This window comes from Kogia breviceps, chromosome 12 (genome assembly GCF_026419965.1).
Source record: "Kogia breviceps isolate mKogBre1 chromosome 12, mKogBre1 haplotype 1, whole genome shotgun sequence".
Lineage (NCBI taxonomy): Eukaryota > Metazoa > Chordata > Mammalia > Artiodactyla > Physeteridae > Kogia > Kogia breviceps.
This window is the reverse complement of record NC_081321.1, coordinates 45,179,455-45,205,484: the sequence shown is the minus strand read 5'-3', so window position 1 is coordinate 45,205,484 and position 26,030 is coordinate 45,179,455. Positions and strand designations below refer to the sequence as shown.

Here is a 26,030-nt window from a genome sequence, read left to right as displayed (position 1 = left end):
CTATTGTAAATAGTGCTGCAGTGAACATTGGGGTACATGTATCTTTTGGAATTAGAGTTTTCTCTGGGTATATGCTCAGGAGTGTGAATGCTGGATCACATGGCAACTCTATTTTTAGTTTTTTAAGGAATCTCCATACTGTTTTCCATACTGGCTGCCCCAAGATACATTCCCACCAACAGTATAGAAGGGTTCCCTTTTCTCTACACCCTCTCCAGCATTTATTATTTGTAGACTTTTTAAAATGATGACCATTCTTACCGGTGTGAGGTGATACCTTACTGTAGTTTTGATTTGCATTTCTCTAATAATTAGTGATGTTGAGCATCTTTTCATATGCCTATTGGCCATATGTATGTCTTCTTTGGAGAAATGTTTATTTAAGTCTTCTGCCCATTTTTTGATTCGGGTTTTTTGTTTGTTTGTTTGTTTTGTTATTGAGCTGTATGAGCTGTTTGTATATTTTGGAAATATACAAACAAACCAACAAACCAACAAACCCTTGTTGGTTGCCTCATTTGCAAATATTTTCTCCCAGTCCATAGGTTGTCTCTTCGTTTTGTTTAAGGTTTCCTTTGCTGTGCAAAGTTTGATTAGGTCCCATTTGTTTTATTTTTGCTTTTATTTCTATTGCCTTGGGAGAATAACCTAAGAAAACATTGCTATAGTTTATGTCAGAGAATGTTTTGCCTGTGTTCTCTTCTAGGAGTTTTATGGTGTAATGTCTTGTATTTAAGGCTTTAAGCCATTTTGAGTTTATTTTTGTGTATGGCGTGAGAGTGTTCTAACTTTATTGATTTACATGCAGCTGCCCAGCTTTCCTAACACCACTTCTGAAAAGAATGTCTTTTCTCCATTGTATATTCTTGCCTCCTTTGTCAAAGATTAATTGACCATAGGTGTATGGGTTTATTTCTGGGCTCTGTGTTCTGTTCCATTGATGCATATGTCTGTTTTTGTGCCAGTACCATACTGTTTTGATTACTGTAGCTTTGTAGTATTGTCTGAAGTCTGGCAGGTTTATGCCTCCAGATTTGTTCTTTTTCCTCAGGATTGCTTTGGCAATTCTCTTATGGTTCCATATACATTTTAGGATTACTTGTTCCAGTTCTGTGAAAAATGTCACAGGTAATTTGATAGGGATTGCATTAAATCTGTAGATTGCTTTGGTAGTATGGCCATTTTAACACTATTAATTCTTCCAATCCAAGAGCTTGAGCTATATTTCCATTTCTTTGAATCACGTTCACTTTCCTTTATCAATGTTTTATAGTGCTCAGCATGTTAAGTCTTTCACCTTCTTGGTCAGGTTTATTCCTAGGTTGTTAATTATTTTTTTTTTATATGATTTTAAAAGGGATTGGTTCTTTACTTTCCCTTTCTGATATTTCATTGTTAGTGTAAAGAAATGCAACAGATTTCTGTATGTTAATCTTGTGTCCTACTACCTTGCTGAATTCATTTATCAGTTCTAGTAGTTTTTGTGTGGAGTCTTTAGAGTTTTCTATATATAGTATAATGTAATCTGCATAAATGAGTTTTACCTCTTTCCTTCTAATTTGGATACCTTTTATTTCTTTTCCTTGTCTGATTGCTGTGGCTAGGACCTCCAGTACTATAGAAGTGGTGAGCGTGGGCATCCTTGTCTTCGTCCAGATTTTAGCAGGAAGGGTTTCAGCTTTTCACCATTGAGTATTATGTTGGCTGTGGATTTGTCATAAATGGCTTTTATTATGTTGAGATATGTTCCCTCTATACCTACGGTGGTAAAGGTTTTTATCATGAATGGATGTTGAATTTTATCAGATGCTTTTTCTGCATCTATTGAGATGATCATATGGTTTTTGTCTTTTCTTTTGTTGATGTGGTGTATCACATTGATTGTGTATGTTGAACCATCCTTGTGACCCTGGGATGAATCCAACTTGATTATGGTGCATGATCTTTTTTATGTGTTGTTTTTATGTGTTTTTATGTGTTGTTTGCTAATACTTTGTTGAGAATTTTAGCTTATATGTTCATCAAATATGTTGGCCTGTAATTTTCTTTTTTTGTAGTGTCCTTGGTTTTGGTATCAGGGTGGTGGAGCCTTCATAGAATGACTTTGGGACTGTTTCTTCCTCTTCAATCTTTTGGAAGAGTTTGAGAAGGATCAGTATAAGTTCTTCTTATGTATGTTTGGTAGAATTCCCCCAGTGAAGCCATCTGGTCATGGACTTTTGTTTGAAGGGGGTTGGTTTTGTGGTGTTTTTTTTGGCGGTATGCGGGCCTCTCACTGTTGTGGCCTCTCCCATTGCGGAGCACAGGCTCCAGATGCACAGGCTCAGCGGCTATGGCTCACAGGCCTAGCCACTCCGCAGCATGTGGGATCTTCCCGGACCGGGGCACGAACCCATGTCTGCTGCATTGGCAGGCGGACTCTCAACCACTGCGCAACCAGGGAAGCCCTGTTTTGTTTTTTTTGTTTTTTTTGGTTTTTTTTGCGTTACGCGGGCCTCTCACTGCTGTGGCCTCTCCCGTTGCGGAGCACAGGCTCTGGACGTGCAGGCTCAGCGGCCATGGCTCACAGGCCCAGCCGCTCCGCCCCTGGACCGGGGCACGAACCCACGTCCCCTGCATCAGTAGGCAGACTCTCAACCACTGCACCACCAGGGAAGCCCTGGTTTGTTTTTTTTTTAATTACAGATTGTTTCACTTAGGGATTGGTTTGTTCAAATTATCTATTTCTTTTTGATTCAGTTTTGGTGGATGTTTCTAGAAATTTGTCCTTCCATCTAGGTTGTCCAATTTGTTGGCATATAATTGTTCATATTGTTTTATGTTTGTTTTTCTGCAGTATTGGTTCTCATCTTTCATTTCTTATTTTGTTTGGGTCCTCTCTGTTTTCTTCTTAGTGAGCCTGGCCAGAAGTTTGTCGATTTTGTTTACCCTTTCAAAGAACTAGCTCTTGGTTTTATTGACTTTTTCTATTGTTTTTTAAATTTCTATTTTATTTACTCTCTGATCTTTATTATTTCCTTCCTTCTGCTGACTTTAGGTTTTGTCTTTCTAATTCTTTTAGTGGTAGGTTAGGTTGATTATTTGAGATTTTTCTTATTTTTTGAGGAAGGCCTGTACAGTTGTGAACTTCCCTCTAAGGACTGCTTTTGCTGCATCCCATAGATTTTGTATGGTTGTGTCTTCACTGTCATTTGTCTCAAGGTATTTTTAAATTTCCTCTTTGATTTCATCATTGACCCATTGGTTTTTTTAGTAGCATGTTGTTTAATCTCCATGTAATTGTTTTTTTCTTGTTTCTCTCTCTGTGGTTGATTTCTAGTTTCATGCCATTGTAGTCAGAAAAGATACTTGAAATAATTTCTTTCCTCTTAAATTTGCTGAGGCTTATTTTGTGTCCTAGTATGTGGTCTATCCTAGAGAATGTTCCAAGTGCACTTAAAAAGAATGTGTATTGGCTTTTGTTTTTATTTTTATTTTTTGGATGTAGTGGCCTGAAGATATCAATTAAGTCTAACTGTAGAACTCCATTTTCTGATGATGTTCTACCCCTATCAAATCAAAGGTAACCCTCCTGCCCCAGCCTGTCCCCACTCTCCCATTCTAAATTGCTTCTGATCAGCTTTTGGTATTCCTTCTATGACTCTTGCCTCCAAGTACCATCTAGTCTCTTCAGAACTCAGCAGCTGGTTTATTATGTTATTGGATACCTCCTGTGGGCCAGGTACTGTGCTAAGAGTACAACACACCGTCTGTCTCATTCAATCCATCCAACCACCCAAGGCCAGTACAGTTATCCAGTTTGCACATGAGGATACAGCACTGGAAAAGTTAAGACAACTTGTTCAAGGCCCTACTAATAGTAAGTGGAGGGGTGAGGATTTGAATCCAGTAATCTGACTGTAGCTGCACTTGAGACAGTGTCTTAGGTCCTTCCCCTCAAGATACACAAATGGATCTGGGGAAGCAGGGTTTCAGAAGCCTACCTGTTTGCATTTTTTAATAAAACAATTTAAGCATAACTTGCACAATAAGTACAAGACCGCTTTCAGCAAGAAAAGGATCAGCCTCATACAGCTTCCTTCAACAATTGAATCCTTCTTTCCACTTTTGGAGCCGTGGGAGTTCCATGCCCCCTATCCCTTACCTCATGAGTCAGCGAAGTCTTCAGCAAAATGCTGCACACCTGAGAGATGTGGACAGAGCAAGAGGAGAAAGTGGGGGAAGAAGGGGACCTAGATTTGCACTTGGCAATGAGGAAGAGAAGGAGACACCTAACCAGGACTGCCTACCACTGGCATACTAGGAAGCTGGCCTGTGTGGGCAGCAACCCTCTCTCTGGGCATGGCCAAAGGTAGAGGTCATTTCTGGGAAATGAAGTGGTATGGCTTGGCAGGTACGGGGATGGAGTCTGCAGCACTGTAGGAGAGCTCGGCAGGAGGATCCCTGTGGTGGGGTAACTCCGTGTGTACCTTGTGGCCCTCGGGATATAAAGGGGGAGAAGAGAAGGAACAGAACTGGGCAGATGACGAAAGGAAGGGACACCAACACTGCAAGTGTTTCAGTCAGGGCCAGGCCAGCAGGCTTCGTCTCACCGTCCTGGTCTCTTCCTGCATACTCCAGCCCCACTGCTACTGCCCGGACTGTGGAGCACAGAATGGGATCAGAGAGCATGCCCTCCATCCTGAGAACACCAAGTCTCCTCCCTACTGAGCCCCAAACCCACCTATCCGCTCCCAAAAGAAAAAAAAAAAAGATTGATGGTGTGATGGTCCAGTTCTTTATTTAGAAACCTGATTGTTCTAGAACATGGTGGGTGGATCTGCAGCCACCCCTTTTCATGGGATTGTGTCAGAGGTGGTGGGCAACTTTCTTCCCATTTTCTCAGCAACAGAGAGAAGGTGCTTCAACTCAGAAGCACAGACTGTAGGGAACAGTGTGCAAAGGGAAAGGGGCAGGACATCCCAAGCCAGTCTGGGGGAAGGGGGAAGGTGCCTTTGAACAGGAGTGGGGCAGGGGTGGGGCGCGCCTCTTGGGGCCTGCTGACCCGACCCACTCTTCTTGCTCCCCTGCTCTACTCCACTCCAAAGATCTCACAACGCTCTAGGTAGGGAGGGAAAGGAACCCACAAGCTGGGAGACGACGCGGGGGAAGCCAGGAGGAAAGGACGCGGGTATGGGGAGAAGCCCAGGAGAGCGAATCTCACAGGCCGAGGAGGTCTTGAGGGCGCTCTCAGCAGTAGCAGCAGCACTCAGCCCGAGGCCCCCCACACCCCCAGGAGGGCCTCGAAGTCCACAGCTCACAGCTCAGCTCTCCTCCGCTGTTTTGCCTTCAGGGCCTCGGGGGATGGGGGGGAAGGAGGCAGGGCCAGTCTAGGAAGACGCTGGACTCCCGTGTCGAGCCAAAGGCGGTGGTCTCAGAAGTCAAATTCATCCAGGTCCCCCGTGCCCTCCCCGCCCCGCGAGCCCCACACCCGGCGGTAATTGCTCTCCAGCTCTTTCTGCCGCCGCCGCTCCTTCTGCGCCTCTTCAGCTCCCTGCACCTGGTGGGAGGGCACGGGGCTGAGCGGGGCTGAGCGGGGCTGAGCGGGGCCGAGGGAGGCCCGGGCGCCGGACGATCCCGGAGGGCGGGCAAGCATGGGGGAGGCAGGAGCCAGCGTGCGCGGTGTGCGCGGCTCGTGGGGCTCTGGCCGAGGGCCCGATGCCCAGAACCAACAGCCTCGTCTGACGGGTGAGGAAACTGAGGCTGAACCAGCGGCGAGGCTGGGAGGTGCCTGGAGGATTCTCAACCACACCCTCAACACCTCAGCTGGTTGCGGGAGAGGGAAGGCTGGAGGTCCAGGATTCGCGGGCGGGGCGCCTCTCACCAAGATATTGAAGAAAATCTCCTTGAGGTTTTTCGTGTCCTCATCAGTCAGCCAGCGTGCATCCTCCTCAGTCCCTTCAGTCCCCGGTCGGACAATCTTGATCTCAATTTTGCCTGGAAAGGATCGGGACGGCCGGTGAATAGAGAGGAGGGGTGGGAGCTTCAGCGCAGGTCCTCTGCCCCCGGGCCCCCGGCCGAGGTTCCCAGCCCCTCCACTTCAGCAGCAAGCCCTTCCAACAGCTCTGAATCCAGCCCGCCCTCCAGGGCCCACCTTCGGCTGTGAGTCCCTCCCTCTCCAGCAGCTCTTTCACCAGCCCCTCGATTTGTTTCAGTTGTGGGTTTTCCCGTTTCATCTCGAGGACAGTCAGATCCTGATTGGGGCCTCCGTGACGGAGCTTGGTGACCCGGACCCGGACTCTGTGCTCAGGATCCTCCTCTTAGAGGGGGAGACACACAGGGAGACACAAAGCAGAGCCGTGACTCCAGGGTGAGGGGCTGTGGTGGTCGCCTCTCCCTAAGCCATCAGTTGGTTTTCGGCAGTTATTCCATCTCGAACACGTATGTGAGCCAGCGCTCAGAATAAATCAGTGCCCATCACGCCGCCCCACTGCAACCCATAAAGCTCCCTCCACCAACTGCAGTCTCCTTCCCTCCCTCCCGACCCGATAATTCTGCCCCTCACATACAGGAAAACGACTGTTTCTGAAGCAAAGATCAGGCCACCTGGGCCTGCAAAGAAGTTTGTTTTAAGAAGCAGGTTGGAAAACTGGTTTGGCACCCCACAATGTCGGGACTCAAAAGACATTTCAGTGTTTATAATAGAGATAGTGGGATGGAAGGTTTGAAACTAGGACATTCCATTTGGAATGCCTGGTCTCCACACCCACAGGCCCCGTGGAATGGACACAAGGGGTGCAAGAGGAAGGGAACTTCGAGTCTGTCCAGGCAGCTGGCTTCTGAGCAGCTGGGCTGCCCCACTGACACCCTGCTAGCTGGGGCCGCTCCCTGCGCAGTGAGAGCCATCGATAGGCAGCACCTGTCACAGTCGTGCGGTCTTCCGCACACAGGCTCACGTCATTCGGTTAATATCTACTGATCACCCACGAGGTGCCGGCCAAAGTGCTAGGCACTGGACGTACAGGAGCAAGCCGGAAAACAGTCATGCAAGCAAGCCAGAGTCCTGTGGCCTCTGAAAGCTGCTTCCCCAAAGGACAACTAGGAGGTAACCAGGCAAAGGGATAGAGGTGTTGGGAAGAAGGCAAGCGTGAGACCAGTATCCCAGAGAGAGAGGGAGAGAGAGAGCATTCTCAGAAGGGGTAAAGATGACGGCCCTGGCTGTTCCTTCCTGATAGTTCTCACCTGCCGGTTGCGGGGGTGGGGGACGCTTCTGGGGGACAACCCTCCTTTTCCGGTGCTTCTTTATCAGCTCTGGACTCTGTTTTTCCTCCAGCCTTTTGATGAGTTTGTTGAGAGTGGATGTCAGGGCCAGCATAGCCCGATCACGCTCTGACTCCTTCTTCAGCCCGTCTGGGTCCAGCTCTTTCTCTGTCTGGGAGGCCCAAGGTGGGGGTGGAGAGTCAAGGGTCTGCAGTGTGAGGGGCAGTCCATGCTCCACGGAGGAGTAGTATCTAAGTCTCATCCTTCTCTCTGACCCCCTTCCCCACCATCCCCCCTTTTAATTAAGTAAGCAACTAGCGGTTCAGGGTGCCAGGTCATACGTCCCAGGCAGGCTCTGGCAGCTGCGGAAGCAGCAGGCGGAAGAGTGGAGCTCACCTCCTGGATGATGTTCTCCAGCTCCCGCTCCATGCCAGCCTTCACCTCCGCACGGAGCCGGTCTCGGTCTGACGGGAGCAGTATCCCTTCCAGTTCCTTCTCAAATTCTCCCAGCAACTGCCTTTCATCCTCATCATCTTCTTCATCCTCATCGTCCTCCTCTTCTTCCACCTCATTCTGATGTTCTGGATCACGCTTTTCCTTCACCTCCGGTCCCCTGGGAGGGACTTCTGCAGCACTGTCTCCAGGCTGCTCTTGGCCTGCGTTTGGCTTCCCCTGGGTGGGGATCGGGAGAAAGAGGGAGATGGTAGATGGCTGGGGTTTCTGTAGACACGTGGGGGGGCAGACAAACAGGGATGTGGTAGCGGGGGACTCAGGAGGAGTAAAGGAAGTTGAGGCAGCTCTTTGGGGCCCAGGTCAGGGGTGGTTTTCTGAATGCTCCCAGCAGGGAGGCAGGTTCCACCCCTCCCTGGAGCGGGGCCCATACCTTTCTTGTTCCACCCTTCAGCTCCTCTATCAATCGAATCAAGTCTGCGGGACTCCGAATCACTTTGACTTGCACGTTGTTCTGAAAATCTGTGATGAAAGAATAGGAATGGACCCATTGTGTCTTAAATTAACTCTGTTTTTACTTCCTAAGGAGAGGAGTTGAGGAGACCAAGGAAGGACATGGTCCCTGCCTGCAGGAACTACCTGTCCAGTCTGAGAGAGAGGGCCCAACATACCCCTCCAGAGAGCACGCATGTGGCCTAAGGGGGCCTCACAGGCGAGAGAGAGAAGGATGCTAACAAGCTGCCGAGTCCCCTGCTCTTTCATGCACTCCTATAAAAAGGAATCTGCTGCTGGCCTGGCTGCCCAACCTCCCTCCCAGTGTTTTAGCTCTATCCCTACCCCCACCTGCCCCCTGCAGAACCTGAAAATACATTCAAGCGGTAAAGGAGACGTGGAGGGTTCACTCACCATCGTGGGAGCCTGGCGCTGGATCCGTTGCCTCAAGGTTTGGTTCCTGCTCCTGATGAGAAGAAAAGGGCAGAGTCAAGTATGCAGGCTTATGCATGCCAACCATACTCTTAAAGCAATGACTCTGGGTAAATCCTTGCATCCCTAGGTAAATGGAGGTCATCTCATCATAATGACCTCAGCTTGAGTGGCCCTCCAGCCCAAAGCCCAGGTTCAGCCTCATCAGAGAAACAGCTAGGGAGCTGGCTCTCACCTCAGCCTGTGCCTCTCCCATTTCTGGCGCCTGTTCCTCTGGCCCGTGAAGCATCTTCCAGAAATCTGATTCCTTACCGTCATCCTTGGCTAGGCTTGCGCCTGGAATACAGAGAACAAGGGAGAACCTGAAAGGAGGGGAGAAACAGAAGGGAGCAAATAGCATGGGGTTTGTTCTCCTCTATTACTAAGGGGTTAGGGCCCGTAGTACTTTTTCACCCACCGCAACAGTCAGGACTGTTAAGGACAAGACACCCCTGGGTGTACAGGACAGTAACACTGGAGAAGGGAAGAAAGGGGAGACATGCTTCATGGAACAGGTGACACAAGGGCCTACCTGCTTTCTTTTGGGGCATCGCCCCAGGCTTGGTCTCACTCCATATTTGAGGGTCCAGGTCTTGCCGACCCTCTATGGCTTTGTCTCCGTACTGCTTTGAGTCTACTGAAAGACAGCGTGTAGGCAGGACAGGGACACATTCCTCTCAGCTCTTCAGTACTTTATCTTCTGCATGTCCCTCCCCATGTCTCTCCTTCCTCGTTTTAATTACTCACCAGCTTGCCTCTGCATGTAGGCCAGGTACTCCTCAGGCTGCAGGGCAGGGTGACAGAGAATGGCCTGGGGAGCAGCACTGGGCGGGGGCCGGAGGAGAGGGTGAGGGCACAGCCGAGGAGTCCGAACGGTCAGCACGTAAGAGCAGGACAAGGGCTCGTCCACTCGATCAATGTAGTCCCCAGAGATACCAGCACCCTCGTCACAGAGGAACTGCCAGGAAAGAGAAGGTGGGTAAATAGTAATTACCACCAACAATTACCATTAGTTCTTAGAGCAGCTGTCTTCTATTAAGCACTTATAGTTTGTCAGGCACTGTGCATACATTGTGCATATGGCACTTTACCTGCATTAGCTCATTTCATTATCACAGAAACCCAGTAAGGGAGGTATTAGTATCTCAGCTCTGTGGCTCAAGAAACTTAGGTTTGAGGTGGTTGAGGGACTTGTCCAGGCTGACCAGCTGGTAAAAAAGAGGAACTGAACTTGGGCAGCATAACTGTAGGTAACCAGCTGATTTGTTTCATGTGATTGCTTTATATAAATACAGTATGTACATACTTTTACATATTTGATATATATTTTCATATGTATTTGAAATCTATATATTCTTTGTGTGTGTGTGTGTGTGTGTGTGTGTGTATGATTTTTAAAAACTTCAAACAGTTCTAAGGTCCTTGTATCATTCAGAAAGAGAACAAAGATATCAATTAATGTTAGCCTTTGACAAATTCAGCATACACCACTGTAATTTCTAAAGTAACTATTAAAAGTAGAGGGAGGCCCCACTTCTGAATAGCAGCAGGAGAAGCTCTGCAGACCCACTCCTTAGTGAAATTCCATTACCGGTGAACATTTTTTAAAAACTCACATTTTAAATCTCTGGAAATTTTCCTAAGGACATACAACAATTTAAAAAACATCTATTCAAGAAGATCTGCTACATCTTGGACAGTGAAAGTGTGTAGTACTTGTGCCATGACCTGCTCCCTCCCTCTCTTCCCCCAACCGCCACTTCACAGCTCACTTAGACAGATGCTCCACTCCAGGTGAGTGTGGTCCTAAAAACGGGGCTTCCTATCCCCTCAGCATCCAGCCAAGGGATTTGGTATTTCACCAGAGGGGTAGGCCACCAATATTTCTCAGTCCTCTCTAGTTATGAGTTGCAGAGAATAAATTCCTGCTGAATGTGGTCAAGAGATTGAGGACTCCCTTCCTCCACCCAGCCCTACTCATAGGACAGAGGCTCTACCTCAGGTGCAGCAGGACAAGAATATTGGGCCTTGATCCCACCACAGATCACTAAAAGGGCAGAGGTTTCACAACAGAGATGCAAACTGAGAAGACCAGAGGCTATTTCCCCTGCCCAGGAGTGTCACTCTGACAGAACTGATCACTGTCCCTGACACCAGCTCCGGAGCAGAGGCTTAGAGATTCTGCACAGGAGAGAGGCAATCCATAGAACAGAGAGCTCCAAAGCTCTTTCCAAAGGAACTGACTTCATGTGAAACAGAGTATGGGGAAGTTTAAGCCTAAGGGCACACTCAAAAAAATGAAAAATTTGATGGTAAGCACTAAAGAAGCTGGTAGCTTCAAAAACCACCCCTGTAAAGGGGCGCAAATTTAATTGGATCAGACTATGGACCAACTTATGCCCCACATGTAACAAACTACAGAGCAATCAGCTGGCAATTAGTGGGTAAGAACAGCTGGGTATGATACCAGCAGAGGCAGACAGGGTAACACATCAGCAAAAGAGACAGTCAAAGTGAGCCCTGCTGAAACCACTGTCATCTCATGTGACTGTGTGCATGTCCAAGGCTGTGCCCTCAGAGGCTTCATACTGTAGGAGAAGTAGACTTCATTAAAATAGCCCAGCCAAGTCACTAAAGAAATAAACAAGCAAACAACCAAAACAAGTCTTGTGGTGGAGGGCAAGAATCAGTATTCAGACTTGCTTCAATATAATACCAAAAGTGTCCGGTTTTCAACAAAAAATTATGAGATATGCAAAGAAACAGTTCAGTGTGACGCATACACAGGAAAAAAGCAGGCAACAGAAAATGCCTGTGAGAGGGCACAGATGTTAGATTTCACAAAGAAACATTTTTTTAACATCTTTATTGGAGTATAATTGCTTTACAATGGTGTGTTAGTTTCTGCTTTATAATAGAGAAACATTTTAAAGTAGTCATTATAAATATGTTCGAGGAGCTAAGAACTTAAATCATACAAAGGATGTTCTCCTATAATTCAAAAAGATACACGCACCCCTATCTTAACAGCAGCACTGTTTACAATAGCCAAGACATGGAAACAAGTTAAATGTCCATCAACGGATGAATAGGATGGATGAATGGATAAAGATGATGTGGTACACATGTAAAACGGAATACTACTCAGCTGTAAAAAAGGATGAAATAATGACATTTGCAGCAACATGGATGGACCTAGAGATGACCATATTAAGTGAAGTAAGTCAGAAAGAGAAAGACAAATACATTATGATATCACATAGGAATCTAAAATATTATGCAAATGAACTTATCTATGAAACAGAAATAGACTCACAGACATAAAGAACAGATTTGTGATTGCCAAGGGGGAGGGGAGGTGGAGGAGGGAAGGATTGGGAGTTTGGGATTAGCAGATGCAAACTATTATATATAGACTGGATAAACAACAAGGTCCTACTGTATAGGAAACTGTATTCAATATCCTGTGATAAACCACAATGGGAAAGAATTATGAAAAGGAATGTATATATAACTGAATCACTTTGCTGTACAGCAGAAATTAACACAACATTGTAAATCCAGTATACTTCAATGAAATAAATTTTAAAAGGAAAGCAGGGGCAAAGTATGTTCTCTGACCACAATGGAATGATATTAGAAATCAATAATATAAAGGAATTTTGGGGAATTCATAAATATGTGGAAATTAAACAATATACTCTTAAGTAGCCAATGGCTCAAAGAAGAAATCACAAGAAAATTAGAAAATACTAAGATGAGTGAAAACACAATGAAGACACAATATATCAAAACTTATGGAATGCAGCTAAAGCAGTGCTTAGAAGAAAAATTTTACCTGTAAAATATAAAAAAGAAGAAAGATATCAAACCCATAACCTGAAAAAGAAAAGCAAACTAAACCCAAAGCAAGCAGGGGGAAGAAAATAATACGAATTAGAACAGAAATGAATGAAATAGAGAACAGAAAAGCAATAGAGAAAATAAACTAAAAGTTGATTTTTGAAAAGATAAATAAAAGTGACAAAACTTTAACTAGACTGACCAAGAGAAAAAGAGAAGACTCAAATTAGTACAGTTGAGAATGAAAGAAGGAACATTACTACCAACCTTACAGATATAAAAAGGATTGTAAAGGAATACAATGATCACCTATATGCCAACAAATCAGATAACTCAGATGAAATGGACAAATTTCTAGAAAGACACAAACTACCAAAACTGACTCAAGAAGAAATAGACAATCTGAATAGACCAGTAACAAGTAAAGAGATTAAGTTAGTAATTAAAAAACCAGCTACACAGAAAAGCTTGGGTCAGATGGGTCTACTGATGAATTCTATCAAACATTTAAAAAGTAAACATACCAAATGGTCTCAAACTCTTCAAAAAATAGAAGAGGAGAGAATACTTCCCAACTCATTCTATGAAACAAGTATTACCCTGACACCAAATCTAGATAAAGATATCACAAAAAAGGAAACCACAGGCCAAAATCTCTCATGATTATAAACCCCCAAATCCTCAAATAGTTAAATGAATTCCACAGCATATAAAAAGGATTACACACCATGGCCAAGTAGGATTTATTCCAGGAGTACAGGGTTGGGTTAACATTTTTTAAATCAATTAATTTAATTAATACATCCTATCAATAGAATAAAGGACAAAAACCACATGATCATCTCAATGGATGAAGAAAAAGCATTTGACAAAATTAAATATCTCTTCATGATCAAAACATTCAACAAACAAGGAAAAGGGGAACTTCATTGATCTGATAAAAGGCATCTATAGGACTTCCCTGGTGGCACAGTGATTAAGAATCCGCCTGCCAATGCAGGGGACACGGGTTTAATCCCTGGTCCGGGAAGATCCCACATGCCGCAGAGCAGCTAAGCCCATGCACCACAACTACTGAGCCTGCACTCTAGAGCCCACGAGCCATAACTACTTAAGCCTGTGCAGTCTAGGGCCCACATGCTGCAACTACTGAGCCCGTGTGCTGCAAATACTGAAGCCTGTGCACTGCAACTACTGAAGCCCATGCACCTAGAGCCCATGCTCCACAACAAGAGAAGCCACCGCAATAAGCCCGCACACCTCAACAAAGAGTAGCCCCTGCTCGCTGCAACTAGAGAAAGCCCGCGCACAGCAATGAAGACCCAATGCAGCCCCCCCCAAAAAAGTTGCCATTTATTATTTTTTTAAAAGGCATCTATGAAAAGTCCACAGCTAACACTATACTTAAGGGTAAAAAACTGAATGGTTTCCCCCTGAGATCAGGAACAAGAGAAGGATGTCTGCTCACGCCACTTCTATTCAACATCATACTGGAGTTTCTGACTAGGGCAATTAGGCAAGAAAATGAAATAAAAGGCATCTAGGGCTTCCCTGGTGGTGCAGTTGTTGAGAGTCCGCCTGCCGATGCAGGGGACACGGGTTCATGCCCCAGTCCAGGAAGATCCCAGATGCCGCGGAGTGGCTGGGCCCATGAGCCATGGCCGCTGAGCCTGCGCGTCCGGAGCCTGTGCTCCGCAATGGGAGATGCCACAACAGTGAGAGGCCCATGTACCAAAAAAAAAAAAAAGAAAGAAAAAAGTCATCTAGATTAGAAAAACTAAAACTATCTTTATTTACAAGATGACCTGATCTTGCATATAGAAAATCCTAAGGAATCTACTAGGAAAAAAAAAAAACCATTACAATAAATGAGTTCAGTAGGTTACAGGATATAGGAATCAACTGTATTTCTATAAACCTGCAATGAACAATCCAAAAATAAAAATAATAATTACATTTGCAATAGCATCAAAAAGAATTAAGTAATTGGGAATAAGTGTAGCAAAATAAGTGTAGAACTATTATTCTGAAAACTACAAAACACTAAATCAACTATACTTCACACTTTCTTTTTTTCTGCCACGTGGCTTGCAGGATCTTAGCTCCCTGACCAGGGATCAAACCCGTGCCCCCTGCACTGGAAGCACAGAGTCAACCACTGGACCGCCAGGAAACGCCCTAAATCAACTATACTTCAATTTTTAAAAAAATTTAAAAAATAATAATAAAAAAACAATATGACTTCCCTGGTGGGGCAGTGGTTAAGAATCCACCTGTCAATGCAGGGGACATGTGTTCCATCCCTGGTTGGGGAAGATTCCCACATGCCCAGAGCAACTAAGCCTGTGTGCCACAACTACTGAAGCCCACATGCTCTACAGCCCCTGTGCTGCAACTACTGAGCCTATGTGCTGCAACTACTGAAGCCCACGTGCCTAGAGCCCATGCTCTGCAACGAGAAGCCACCACAATGAGAAGCCCGTGCACCACAACGAAGACCCAACGCAGCCAAAACAAAACAAAACAAAACAAAAAAAACCCAATAGCTAACTGTTCTTTAACACCCACTATGTCCCAGGAAGATAAAACAAAACAAAAAAACTTCCAAAATTACAAAACGTTGCTGAAAGAAATTAAAGACAAACAGAAGGACATCCAAGTTCACAGATTACAAGACTTAATATTGTTAAGATGACAGTACTCCCCAAATTGATCTTCAGATTCAATGCAATCTCCATCAAAATTTCAGACACATTCTTTGCAGAAATTAACTGTTCCTAAAATTCATATGAAAATTCGAGGAACTCCACATAGCCAAAACAATCTTGAAAAAAAAGAACAGGATTGGATTTTGAATTGTATTTATGGATTTCAAGAATTGCTACAAAGCTACAATAATCAAGACATTGTGGTACTGACATAAGTATAAATATATAGACCAAGAAAACAGAATTGAGAGTCCAGAAATTGATTTTCACTGTTATCATCATTTGATTTTCAACAATGTTACCCAGATGATTCAGTGGGAATTGTCTTTTCAACAAATGATGCTAGGTCAACTGGGTATCTACAAGCAAAAGAATGAAGTTGGACTCCTACTTCCTACCATATACAAAAAATTAAATCCAACTGCATCAAAGACCTACATGTAAAACTATAAAACTCTTAGAAGGAAACATAGGTGTAAGTCTTCCTGGCAATGGTTTGTTGGATACAACAACAAAAGCACAAGTAACAACAACCACCACAAACAGATAAATTGGAATCCATCAAAATTAAAGGCCTTTGTGTTGCAAAGGACACCATCAAGAATGTGAACTGGCAACCCACAGAATGGGAGAAAATATTTGCAAATCATACATCTGAGAAGGGACTTGTACCCAGAATATATAAAGAAATTTTACAACTCAATAATAAAACGACACTGCAATTTTTTGGTTTTTTTTTTTTTTTTTTTTGCAGTACGCGGGCCTCTCACTGCTGTGGCCTCTCCCGTTACGGAGCACAGGCTCCGGACGCGCAGGCTCAGCGGCCATGGCTCACGGGCCCAGCCTTTCCACGGCATGTGGGATCTTCCCGGACCGGGACACGAACCCGTGTCCCCTGCATCAGCAGGCGGACTCTCAACCACTGCGCCACCAGGGAAGCCCATGACACTGCAATTTTTAAATGGGCAAAAGATCTGAATAGATATTTCTCCAAAGAAGATAGACAAATTGCTAATAAGCCCATGAAAAGATGCTCCACATCGTTAACCATCAGGGAAATGCAAATCAAAACCACAATGAGATGCCATTTCATACTTACCAGGAAGGCTATAGGCAAAAAGATGAAAAACAAGTGTTGATGGGGATGTGGACAAACTGAAACCCTGAAACACCACTTGTGGGATTATAAAATGATGCTACTGCTCTGGAAACAGTCTGGCAGTTTCTCGAAAGGTTAAACATAGAATTACCATATGATCCAGCAATTCTACTCCTTGGTTTGTACCAAAAGAAATGAGAACATATGTCCACGCAAAAACTTGTTCACATATGTTAAAAGCAGCATTGTTCATAATAGCCAAAAAGTGCAGACAACCCAAGTGTTCATCAACTGATGAATGGATAAATAGAATGTGGAATATTATTTGGCAATAAAATGTAATGAAGTACTAGTACATGCTATGCACAGATGACCCTTGAAAACACGGTAAATGAAAGAAGCCAGACACAAAAGGTCACACATTGCATAATTCCATCTATATGAAATGCCCAGAATAAGCAAATCTATAGAGTGAAAGATTAGAGGTTGTCTAGAGGGGAGGATGGGGTTTGGAGCAGAGGTGGAATGGAATGTAACTGCTAAAGGGTAGTGAATTTCTTTTAGGGTGATGACAGTGTTCTAAAATTGATTGTGGTGATGGTTGTACAACTCTGGATATACGAAAAACCACTGAATTGCACACTGAATTATGTGGTATGTGAATTATATCTCGATAAAGATGTTATTTAAAAAAATAAAGGGCATAACTTCCCACTGAGATGAGAGAAAAAGTGGCATAATTAAGACAAAATAAAACAAACCAAAAGCAAGAAAGGAGAGAAAAGGAAAGTGGAACAGAAGAAAGCATAAAATAAAATGTTAGACATAAGTCCAAATATATACACACACACATATATAAATGATTAAAAATACAAGTATATGCTATTTAGACACATTTAAGACATAAGAATATAGAAAAGATAAAAGCAAAAGAATGAAAAAAATAAACATAACTCAATGAAAGCTGTTACAGCTATATTATTATCACACAAGAGACTTTAAGTAAAAAAATTACTAAGATAAAAAAGGTCAATTCATAATGTTAAAATGTTCAATTTATGAGGAAGATAATTTAAATTGTAATTCTTTATCTTCCTTATTGTCTGTCTCTCCCAACTAGAGCAGGCCTTTCTGTCTGTTGTGTTCTCTGAAATATTGCTAGCAACTAGAACAGTGCCTGGCACATAGAAGCACTTAATAAACATTTGTTGAATAAATTAATACATAGCCCCAGGATACAAAAGCAACAACTGACAGAATAATGATGAATAAATTGAAAGAATAATAAAGAATAACACACAAATCCATAATTATAGTGGGAGACAAAGCAGTAAGGATACAAAAGATTTGAACAGCAGTAAGGATACAAAAGATTTGAACAATCATGACCTAAAAGACATACAGAAAATACTGTGCCTAACAGTAGAGGACACGTTCTTTTCAAGCACAAAGAACCATTCACAGAAATTGATATATACTGGATCATACAAGTCTCAACAAATTGAAACTTATATAGTCCAGGACTTGTATTTGAGGACTCAAATTAAATGGTACCACCATTAAAATCTATATAATTATGAGATATATAAGATAATCAGGGAAATGAAATTATTGAATATTTGCTGATAAGAAATTATGGTTAATTTTTTAGTGTGATATGGTATTGTGGTTATATTTTTAAAAGAGCTCTAGTCTTTTAGGGATAATACAGAAATATTTATGGATGAAATGATATGATGTCTGTAATTTGTTTCCAAATAATCTGGGAGTGGAGGTGTAGTGCAGGGAGGTGGGCAAGGGGATAGATGAAATGAGACTGGCCATATTGGCCCAAGCCAGATGATACACAGGTGGGTCACTGGACAACTATCTCTGATTCTATGTTTTAAATTTTCCATAACAAAAATTTTAAAAAGACAATCTTTAAATATATATAACCTGCACCCAGCAATTACACTTTCAAGATACAGTTACACATATACATACGTACAATGGAATAATCTTTTGTAATGACAAAAAGTAGGGGCAAAACTATTTTAATCAGTACAGTAATGGTGACAAAATGATAGAATATTCACACAATGGAACATTATGCAAATGTGAAAACAAAGAATGAAGTTCTAGGTGTACTGCCGTTGAAAGATCTCTAAGAATTATTGTCAAGATATACAAAAACAAGGTGCAGAACCTGTGTTTAATATACTGTGTATTGTGTGTAAAAAAAAGGGAACAGGAAATAACAATCTCTAGTCATAATTGCTTTTAAACACACAAAGAAAGGCTGGAAGGACAAAGAATAATCTAAGCAGGGTTACTTGGGGGGCAGGGGTGGGGGAAGGGCACGATGGGAAATGAGCAGGTGGGAGGGAAGTTTGGGAGGGAAATTTTTTCACTGCACACCTCTTTATAGTTTCTGGGGTTTTTTTTGTTTTGCTTTGTTTTGTATTGTTTTGTTTTTCGCTGTACGCGAGCCTCTCACTGTTGTGGCCGCTCCCGTTGCGGAGCACAGGCTCAGCGGCCATGGCTCAGGGGCCCAGCCGCTCCACGGCATGTGGGAACTTCCCAGACCGGGGCATGAACCCATGTCCCCTGCATCGGCAGGTGGACTCTCAACCACTGCGCCACCAGGGAAGCCCAGTTTCTGGGTTTTGAGTCATCGGAAAGTACTATTCATTTGAAAATTAGATAAAGAAACTTAAAATAGGCTTAGAAAACTGTAACACATACCTAAAGTAGTACTTGGAGAGAAATTTATAAGAGACGTATTATAAAAGAGGAAAAGCTGGAAATGAACTAAGTATTCATTTCAAAAAGTTAGAAAAAAACAGCAAATTAAAGCTGAAAAAAAGTAGAAGGAAGGAAAATAAAGATTAGCGTGGAAATAAATACAATGGAAAACAAATACGATACAGAAGGTCAACATAGCCAAAATTAGTTCTCTGAAAAGTCTACTAAAACTGACCAACCTCTCGACAAACTGACCAGTAACAAAAGAGCAAGGCAAAAATAACCCAAGAGCAAGAAAAAGAGGAACCTAATTACAGATGCTACAGAAATTAGAAAGATAATTAGAAGGATATCATGAATAACTTCATACCAATAAATCTGAAAAATGAGACAAACTAGATTAATTCCTAAAATATATAACTTACTAAAACTGACCCAACTAGATATAGAAAACTTTGAATATTCCTAAAACTACTAAATCAAATGAATCATAAGTTTATGATTTCCACAAATCATAACGGTTTTCCATAAATCTTTCCACAAAGAAAACCTAGACCAAGATGATTTTCCAGGTGAATTCTAGCAAACATTTAAGGAATAAAAACTTGCAATCTTACACACCCTTCAGAGTATAGAAAAAGTGAACATTTCTCAACTCATTTTCTGAGGCTAGCATAACCTTGTCACTAAAGCATGATAAGGACAGTACTAGAAGGAAAAACTACAGGTCAATATCTCTCAGGAGATACACTATACAAGATCCTTTAAAACATCACAAACTGAGCCCAACAAGATATAAAAGGATAGTCAAAGGTAATACATATGACTGAATTGGGTTCATCTCAGGAAAGCAAAATTGGTTTAACATTAAAAAAGCAATAAATAACTTAATGTCAAATCACAGATATAGAGAATAAATTAGTGGTTATCAGTGGGGAGATGAAGAGGGGGACAATATAGGGATAGAGGATTAAGAGGTACAAACTCTAATGTATAAAATAAACTACAAGGATATACTGTATAACACGGAGAATACAGCCAATATTTTATAATAACTATAAATGGAGTATAACCTTTAAAAATTGTAAATCACCACATTGTATACTTGTAATTTATATAATATAATCAACTACTATACTTCAATTTTTAAAAATGTTTTAATAAAATAAGAGCAAAAAAAATTTCTGAGTGTATAAAAAGCTAACAATGGTTACTTTTACGGGGAGGGGAAGAGACTGATGAGGGGAAAGGTGTGTTGAGGCTTTTCTCTGTATTCTTTGTAAAGCATTTCTACATTGGAGCTATGAAAACTTAATACCTATTCAAAAATTAAATATAAAACTTCTTAAGTGTGAAAAAAATCCAAGTTAGAAAGAGAACAGAACTTAAAAGAAGAAGAAGGAAAGAAATAATGAAGATGTTAATGAAATAGTAATCAGACAATAGAGAGGATAAACAAAGTCAAAAGGTAGCTCTTGGACTAATAGACAAATCTCTGGCAAGACAGATCAACAAAAAGACAAAAGGCAAAGTCAGTATTAGGAATTTAAAAGGGAGTATGGGCTTCCCTGGTGGCGCAGTGGTTGAGAATCTGCCTGCCAATGCAGGGGACACGGGTTCGAGCCTTGGTCTGGGAAGATCCCACATGCCACAGAGCAACTAGGCCCGTGAGCCACAACTACTGAGCCGGCGCGTCTGGAGCCTGTGCTCCGTGACAAGAGAGGCCGCGATAGTGAGAGGCCCGCTCACCGCGATGAAGAGTGGCCTCCGCTTACCGCAACTAGAGAAAGCCCTCGCACAGAAACGAAGACCCAACACAGCCAAAAATTATAAAAATAAATTAATTAATTTTAAAAAGGGGGTTATATCTACAAAAACAGATTTTAAATAAAAATAAAACACTAAGTTTATGCTAATACATTTGAAAATTTAGGAATGAAATAATGGCCTAAGAAATTATAATTTATTAATGCTTCATGACATAGTAAACCTAAAAAATTTTATCATTAAGTAAATTAAAACAGTAGTAAAAACCATGCCCACAATATACCAATATTGTGGTGAATTGTGGGGATGAGGCAGTTTTACAGAGTTCTCCCAAACCTTTAAAGAACAGATGAATTCCTATCTTAGCAAACTATTTCAGAGAACAGAGAAAGAGGGAAGCTTCTCAAGGCATTTATGAAACTAATATTACCTGATACCAAAAGAAGGTAAGCACCATACAAAAAAAGAAAATTATAGACCAATTCACACATGAAAATAGCTGTAAAAATCACATATTAGGAGACTGAACATAGCAATGTGTTAAGAATTGCTCATGATGATGGATTATCCCAGAAATGCAAGGGTAACAAACCTTAGAAAATGAATTACTTTAATTTACCATATCAAAAAACAGAGATGAAAAACCACAGGACCCTCTTAATAGATACAGAAAAACATGTGTTAAATTCCACAGCTTTGCATCATGAAAATATTCAGCAAATTAGGAACAGAATGGATCTTCATTCACCTGATAGAGTGTCTACAAAAAGCCTATAGGAAAATATGTTAATAGTGTATCTTCAGGGACTTCCCTGGTGGTCCAGTGGTTAAGACCCTGCACTCGCGGGCTTCCCTGGTGGCGCAGTGGTTAAGAATCCGCCTGCCAATGCAGGGGACATGGGTCTGAGCCCTGGTCCGGGAAGATCCTACATGCCGCAGAGCAACTAAGCCTATGCGCCATAACTACTTAGCCTGCACTCTACAGCCCACGAACCACAACTACTGAGCCCCCGCGCCTAGAGCCTGTGCTCCACAACAAGAGAAGCCTGCGCATGCAACAAAAGAGTAGCCCCCGCTCGCCACAACTACAGAAAGCCCGCATGCAGCAATGAAGACCCGATGCAGCCAAGAGTAAATAAATAAATTTATTTAAAAACAACAAAACAAAAACCTTGGTTAAATACCCTGCACGGGCTTCCCTGGTGGCATGGTGGTTAAGAATCCACCTGCCAGTGCAGGGGACATGGGTTTGAGCCCTGGTCTGGGAAGAGCCCACATGCTGCGGAGAAACTAAGCCCATGCACCACAATTACTGAGCCTGCGCTCTAGAGCCTGCAAGTCACAACTACTGAGCCCGTGAGCCTAGAGCCCATGCTCCACAACAAGAGAAGCCACCGCAATGAGAAACCTGAGCACCACAAGGATGAGTAGCCCCCACTCACCACAACTAGAGAAAGCCTGTGTGCAGCAATGAAGACCCAACGCGGCCAAAAATAAGTAAATAAAATAAATAAATTTTTTTAAAAATAGTAAATAAATAAAGACCCTGCACTCCCAATGCAGGGAGCCCAAGTTTGATCCCTGGTCAGGGAACTAGATCCTGCATGCTGCAAATGAAAAAAGATCCTGCATGCCGCAACTAAAGATCCCACACGGGGACTTCCCTAGTGGCGCAGTGGTTGAGAATCTGCCTGCCAATACGGGGTACACGGGTTCGATCCCTGGTCCGGGAAGATCCCACAACCCACGGAGCAACTAAGCCCGTGCACCACAACTACTGAGCCTGCACTCTAGAGCTCATGAGCCACAACTACTGAAGCCCACGTGCCTAGAGCCCATGCTCCGCAACAAGAGAAACCACTGCAATGAGAAGCCCACACCCTGCAGTGAAGACCCAACACAGCCAAAAAAAAAAAAAAAAAAGACCTGGCACAGCTAAATAAATAAATAAAATATTTTTAAAAACTAGTGTAACTTCAGGAGCACTCCCTTTAGAGTCAGGAACAAGTCAAAAATAGCCATCATCTGGGCTTTCCTGGTGGCTCAGTGGTTGAGAGTCCGCCTGCCGATGCAGGGGACGCGGGTTCGTGCCCCGGTCCAGGAAGATCCCACATGCCGCGGAGCAGCTGGGCCCGTGAGCCATGGCCACTGAGCCTGTGCGTCCGGAGCCTGTGCTCCTCAACAGGAGAGACCACCGCAGTGACAGGCCCGTGTACCGCAAAAAAAAAAAAAAAAAAAAAAAAAAATAGCCATCATCGCCATTTCTATTGCACTGTAAGTATAAGGAAAATGAAATGTATATGAATTAGAAAGGAAGAAACCAAAATTGTCCCTATTTGCAGATGACATGATTATTTACACAGAAAATCCATGGGAATCCGCAAACTATAAGAAATGAGAGAGTTCAGCAAAGTTGCTGAATACAAGATCAATACATAAAATCAATTAATGTGACCATACATCAGCAACAATCAATCATAAGATGTAATCTTTTAAAAGATGCCATTTACGGGCTTCCCTGGTGGCGCAGTGGTTGAGAGTCCATCTGCCGATGCAGGGGACGCGGGTTCGTGCCCTGGTCCGGGAAGGTCCCACGTGCCACGGAGCGGCTGGGCCCGTGAGCCACGGCCGCTGAGCCTGCGCGTCCGGAGCCTGCGCGTCTGGAGCCTGCGCTCCGCAATGGGAGAGGCCACAGCAGTGAGAGGCCCGTGTACCACAAAAAAATAAATAAATAAAAAATAAGTAAAAGATGCCATTTACAATTGCATCAAAAACTATAAGGTGCCTGTATGCTTGAAACATGTACATATACACACAAGACACAAATAAACAAAAGCTACAAGGTATCGAGGACTAACCTTACATAAGATGTACGAAAGCTTCACAGAGAAAATTTAAATCTTACTAAAGTACAAGACAATAAAAAGTAAACCTCATGTTCATAGTATATAAAGACTCAATATCATAAAATATCAATTCTCTCTAAATTAATCTAAAATACAACATGCTTCCAATTAAAATTCCCAAAAGAGTTTTTCACAGGACTTATCCAAAAATAGCCCAGATGGTTTTGAAGAACAAAGGAAAATGCATATTATCAGACAACAAAACTTAGTAATAGACAGACTTTTAAAACAAAAGAGAAGCCAATAAGAAAGTGCACACATATATTGGAACATGATAAATGGCTGAGGTGGTGCTACAAATCAGAGTGGAAATGCAGATTACTCAATAAATGATGCTGGGACAACTGGTTATCCTGATAGAAATTAGGTATACTTAGGTCCCAAGCTTACACTATACATTAAATTTTTGATTGAATTAAAGTCCCAAATATAATAAGAAATCTAAAACTTGAAAAATATAGGCGAATAGAAAAGTATTTAATAAAAGATCCAAAGTACAAACTATAAAGAAAAAGACTGAAAATTTTAATCATATTGGAATTAAGGATTCAAAACTAATATATAGAAAGCTGCTGCATTTCTATATACTAACAATGAAATATCAGAGAAATTAAGAAAACAATACCATTTACCACTGCATCAAAGACAATAAAATACCTAGGAATAAACCTACCTAAGGAGGCAAAAGACTTACTCCAAAAATTATTAGACACTGATGAAAGAAAGTGAAGTTGACACAGACAGATGGAAAGATATACCATGTTCTTGGGTTGGAAGAATATTGTTAAAATGACCATACTACCCAAGGCATTCTACAGATTCAATGCTTTCCCTATTAAAATACTAGTGGCATTTTCCACAGGACTAGAACAAAAATTTTTTAATTTGTATGGAAACACAAAAGACCCCAAATAGCCAAAACAATCATGAGAAAGAACAGAGGTAGAGGAATCACTCTCCCTGACTTGAGACAATACTACAAGGTTACAGTAATCAAAACAGTATGGTACTGGCACAAAAACAGACACACAGATCAGTGGGACAGGATAGAAAGTCCAGAAATAAACCATGCACTTATGGTCAATTAATCTATGACAAAGGAGGCAAGAATATACAATGGAGAAAAGACAGTCCCTTTAGCAAGTGGTACTAGGAAAACTGGACAGCTACATGTGAAATAATTAAATTAGAACATTCTCTAACACCATATACAAAAAATAAACTCAAAATGGATAAAAGACCTAAATATAAGACCAGATACTGGGACTTCCCTGGTGGCACAGTGGTTAAGAATCCGCCTGTTAATGCAGGGGACATGGGTTCGATCCCTATGAGGGATCGAACTCTATGAGGCTAGCATTACCCTGATACCAAAGCCCGACAAAGGTATTACAAGAAAAGAAAATTATAGACCATATCCCTTGTGAATACAGATGCAAAATTTCTCAACAAAATACTAGGAAAACAAATTCAGCAGCACACTGAAAGCATTATACATCATGATTTATGTGGGATTTATTCCAGTAATGCAAAGATGGTTCAACATATAAAAAAATCAATCTATATAACATAATACATCACATTAATATAACAGAATTCAGAAAAAAGCCACATGATCATCTCAATTCATGTAGAAAAAGCATTTGACAAAATTCAACATTCTTTCATGATAAAATTACTTGATAAACTAGGAACAAAAGAGAATGTCTCAACATGATAAAGGCCATACATGAAAACCCCGCCACTAATGTCACACTCAATAATGAATGAATGAGAGCCTTTCCCCTAATATTAGGAACAAGATAAGAATGCTTACTTTATGTCACTTCTATTTAACACAGTACTAGGAGTTATAACCAAAGCAATTAAGCAAGAAAAAGAAATAAAGGGCATCCAAATTGGAAAGGAAGAAGTAAATTTATCTCTGTTTCAGAGGTGACATGACATTACACATAGAAAATCCAAAGGAGGCCGTGCTCGCCTTCTGAGATGGACCACATTCTGCCTATGGAATGTGTATCTCTCCTTTCACTTTACTATGGCTTTCTTTTTGAATTCTTTCCTGCACAAAATCAAGGACCCTCACTTGATGGCCCATCCTGGGAACTCGCCTGAGACCTGGGACATGACCATCCTCTTGTGCCTCATTTTCCTGCAACCTCTTTGCAAAGGATATTAATAAATCTACTTCTTACCTATCACTTTCCCTCTTGCTGAATTCCTTCTGCTCTGAAACATAAAGAACCTGAGCTTCATTAAGTCCTGAGATGAGCTGTGTGGTTTCACTTGGAAGACTGTGGGTTTGAGTCCCATCTGGGGTGCAGTTTT

At 42.3% G+C, this 26,030-nt stretch overlaps 1 protein-coding gene across 4 annotated transcripts in view; it reads right to left on the bottom strand.

Moving 5' to 3' along the window:
- Positions 1–4,754: 4,754 nt before the first annotated feature.
- OS9 (OS9 endoplasmic reticulum lectin) overlaps positions 4,755–26,030 on the bottom strand; it is a 29,768-nt gene continuing 8,492 nt past the window's right edge. The window contains exons 6-15 of one of the 4 annotated variants that reach the window (XM_059082335.2): positions 9,400–9,610; positions 9,185–9,286; positions 8,849–8,949; positions 8,596–8,647; positions 8,123–8,211; positions 7,636–7,911; positions 7,222–7,411; positions 6,134–6,298; positions 5,864–5,976; positions 4,755–5,539 (exon numbers count right to left, since the gene is read on the bottom strand). In XM_059082335.2, coding sequence (XP_058938318.1) covers positions 5,414–5,539; positions 5,864–5,976; positions 6,134–6,298; positions 7,222–7,411; positions 7,636–7,911; positions 8,123–8,211; positions 8,596–8,647; positions 8,849–8,949; positions 9,185–9,286; positions 9,400–9,610 — 1,425 coding nt within the window. In that variant the 3' untranslated portion in view covers positions 4,755–5,413. Of the gene's footprint in view, positions 5,540–5,863; positions 5,977–6,133; positions 6,299–7,221; positions 7,412–7,635; positions 7,912–8,122; positions 8,212–8,595; positions 8,648–8,848; positions 8,950–9,184; positions 9,290–9,399; positions 9,611–26,030 lie in introns of all 4 variants that reach the window. The other 3 variants (XM_059082334.2, XM_059082337.2, XM_059082336.2) reach the window with 3 other exon arrangements.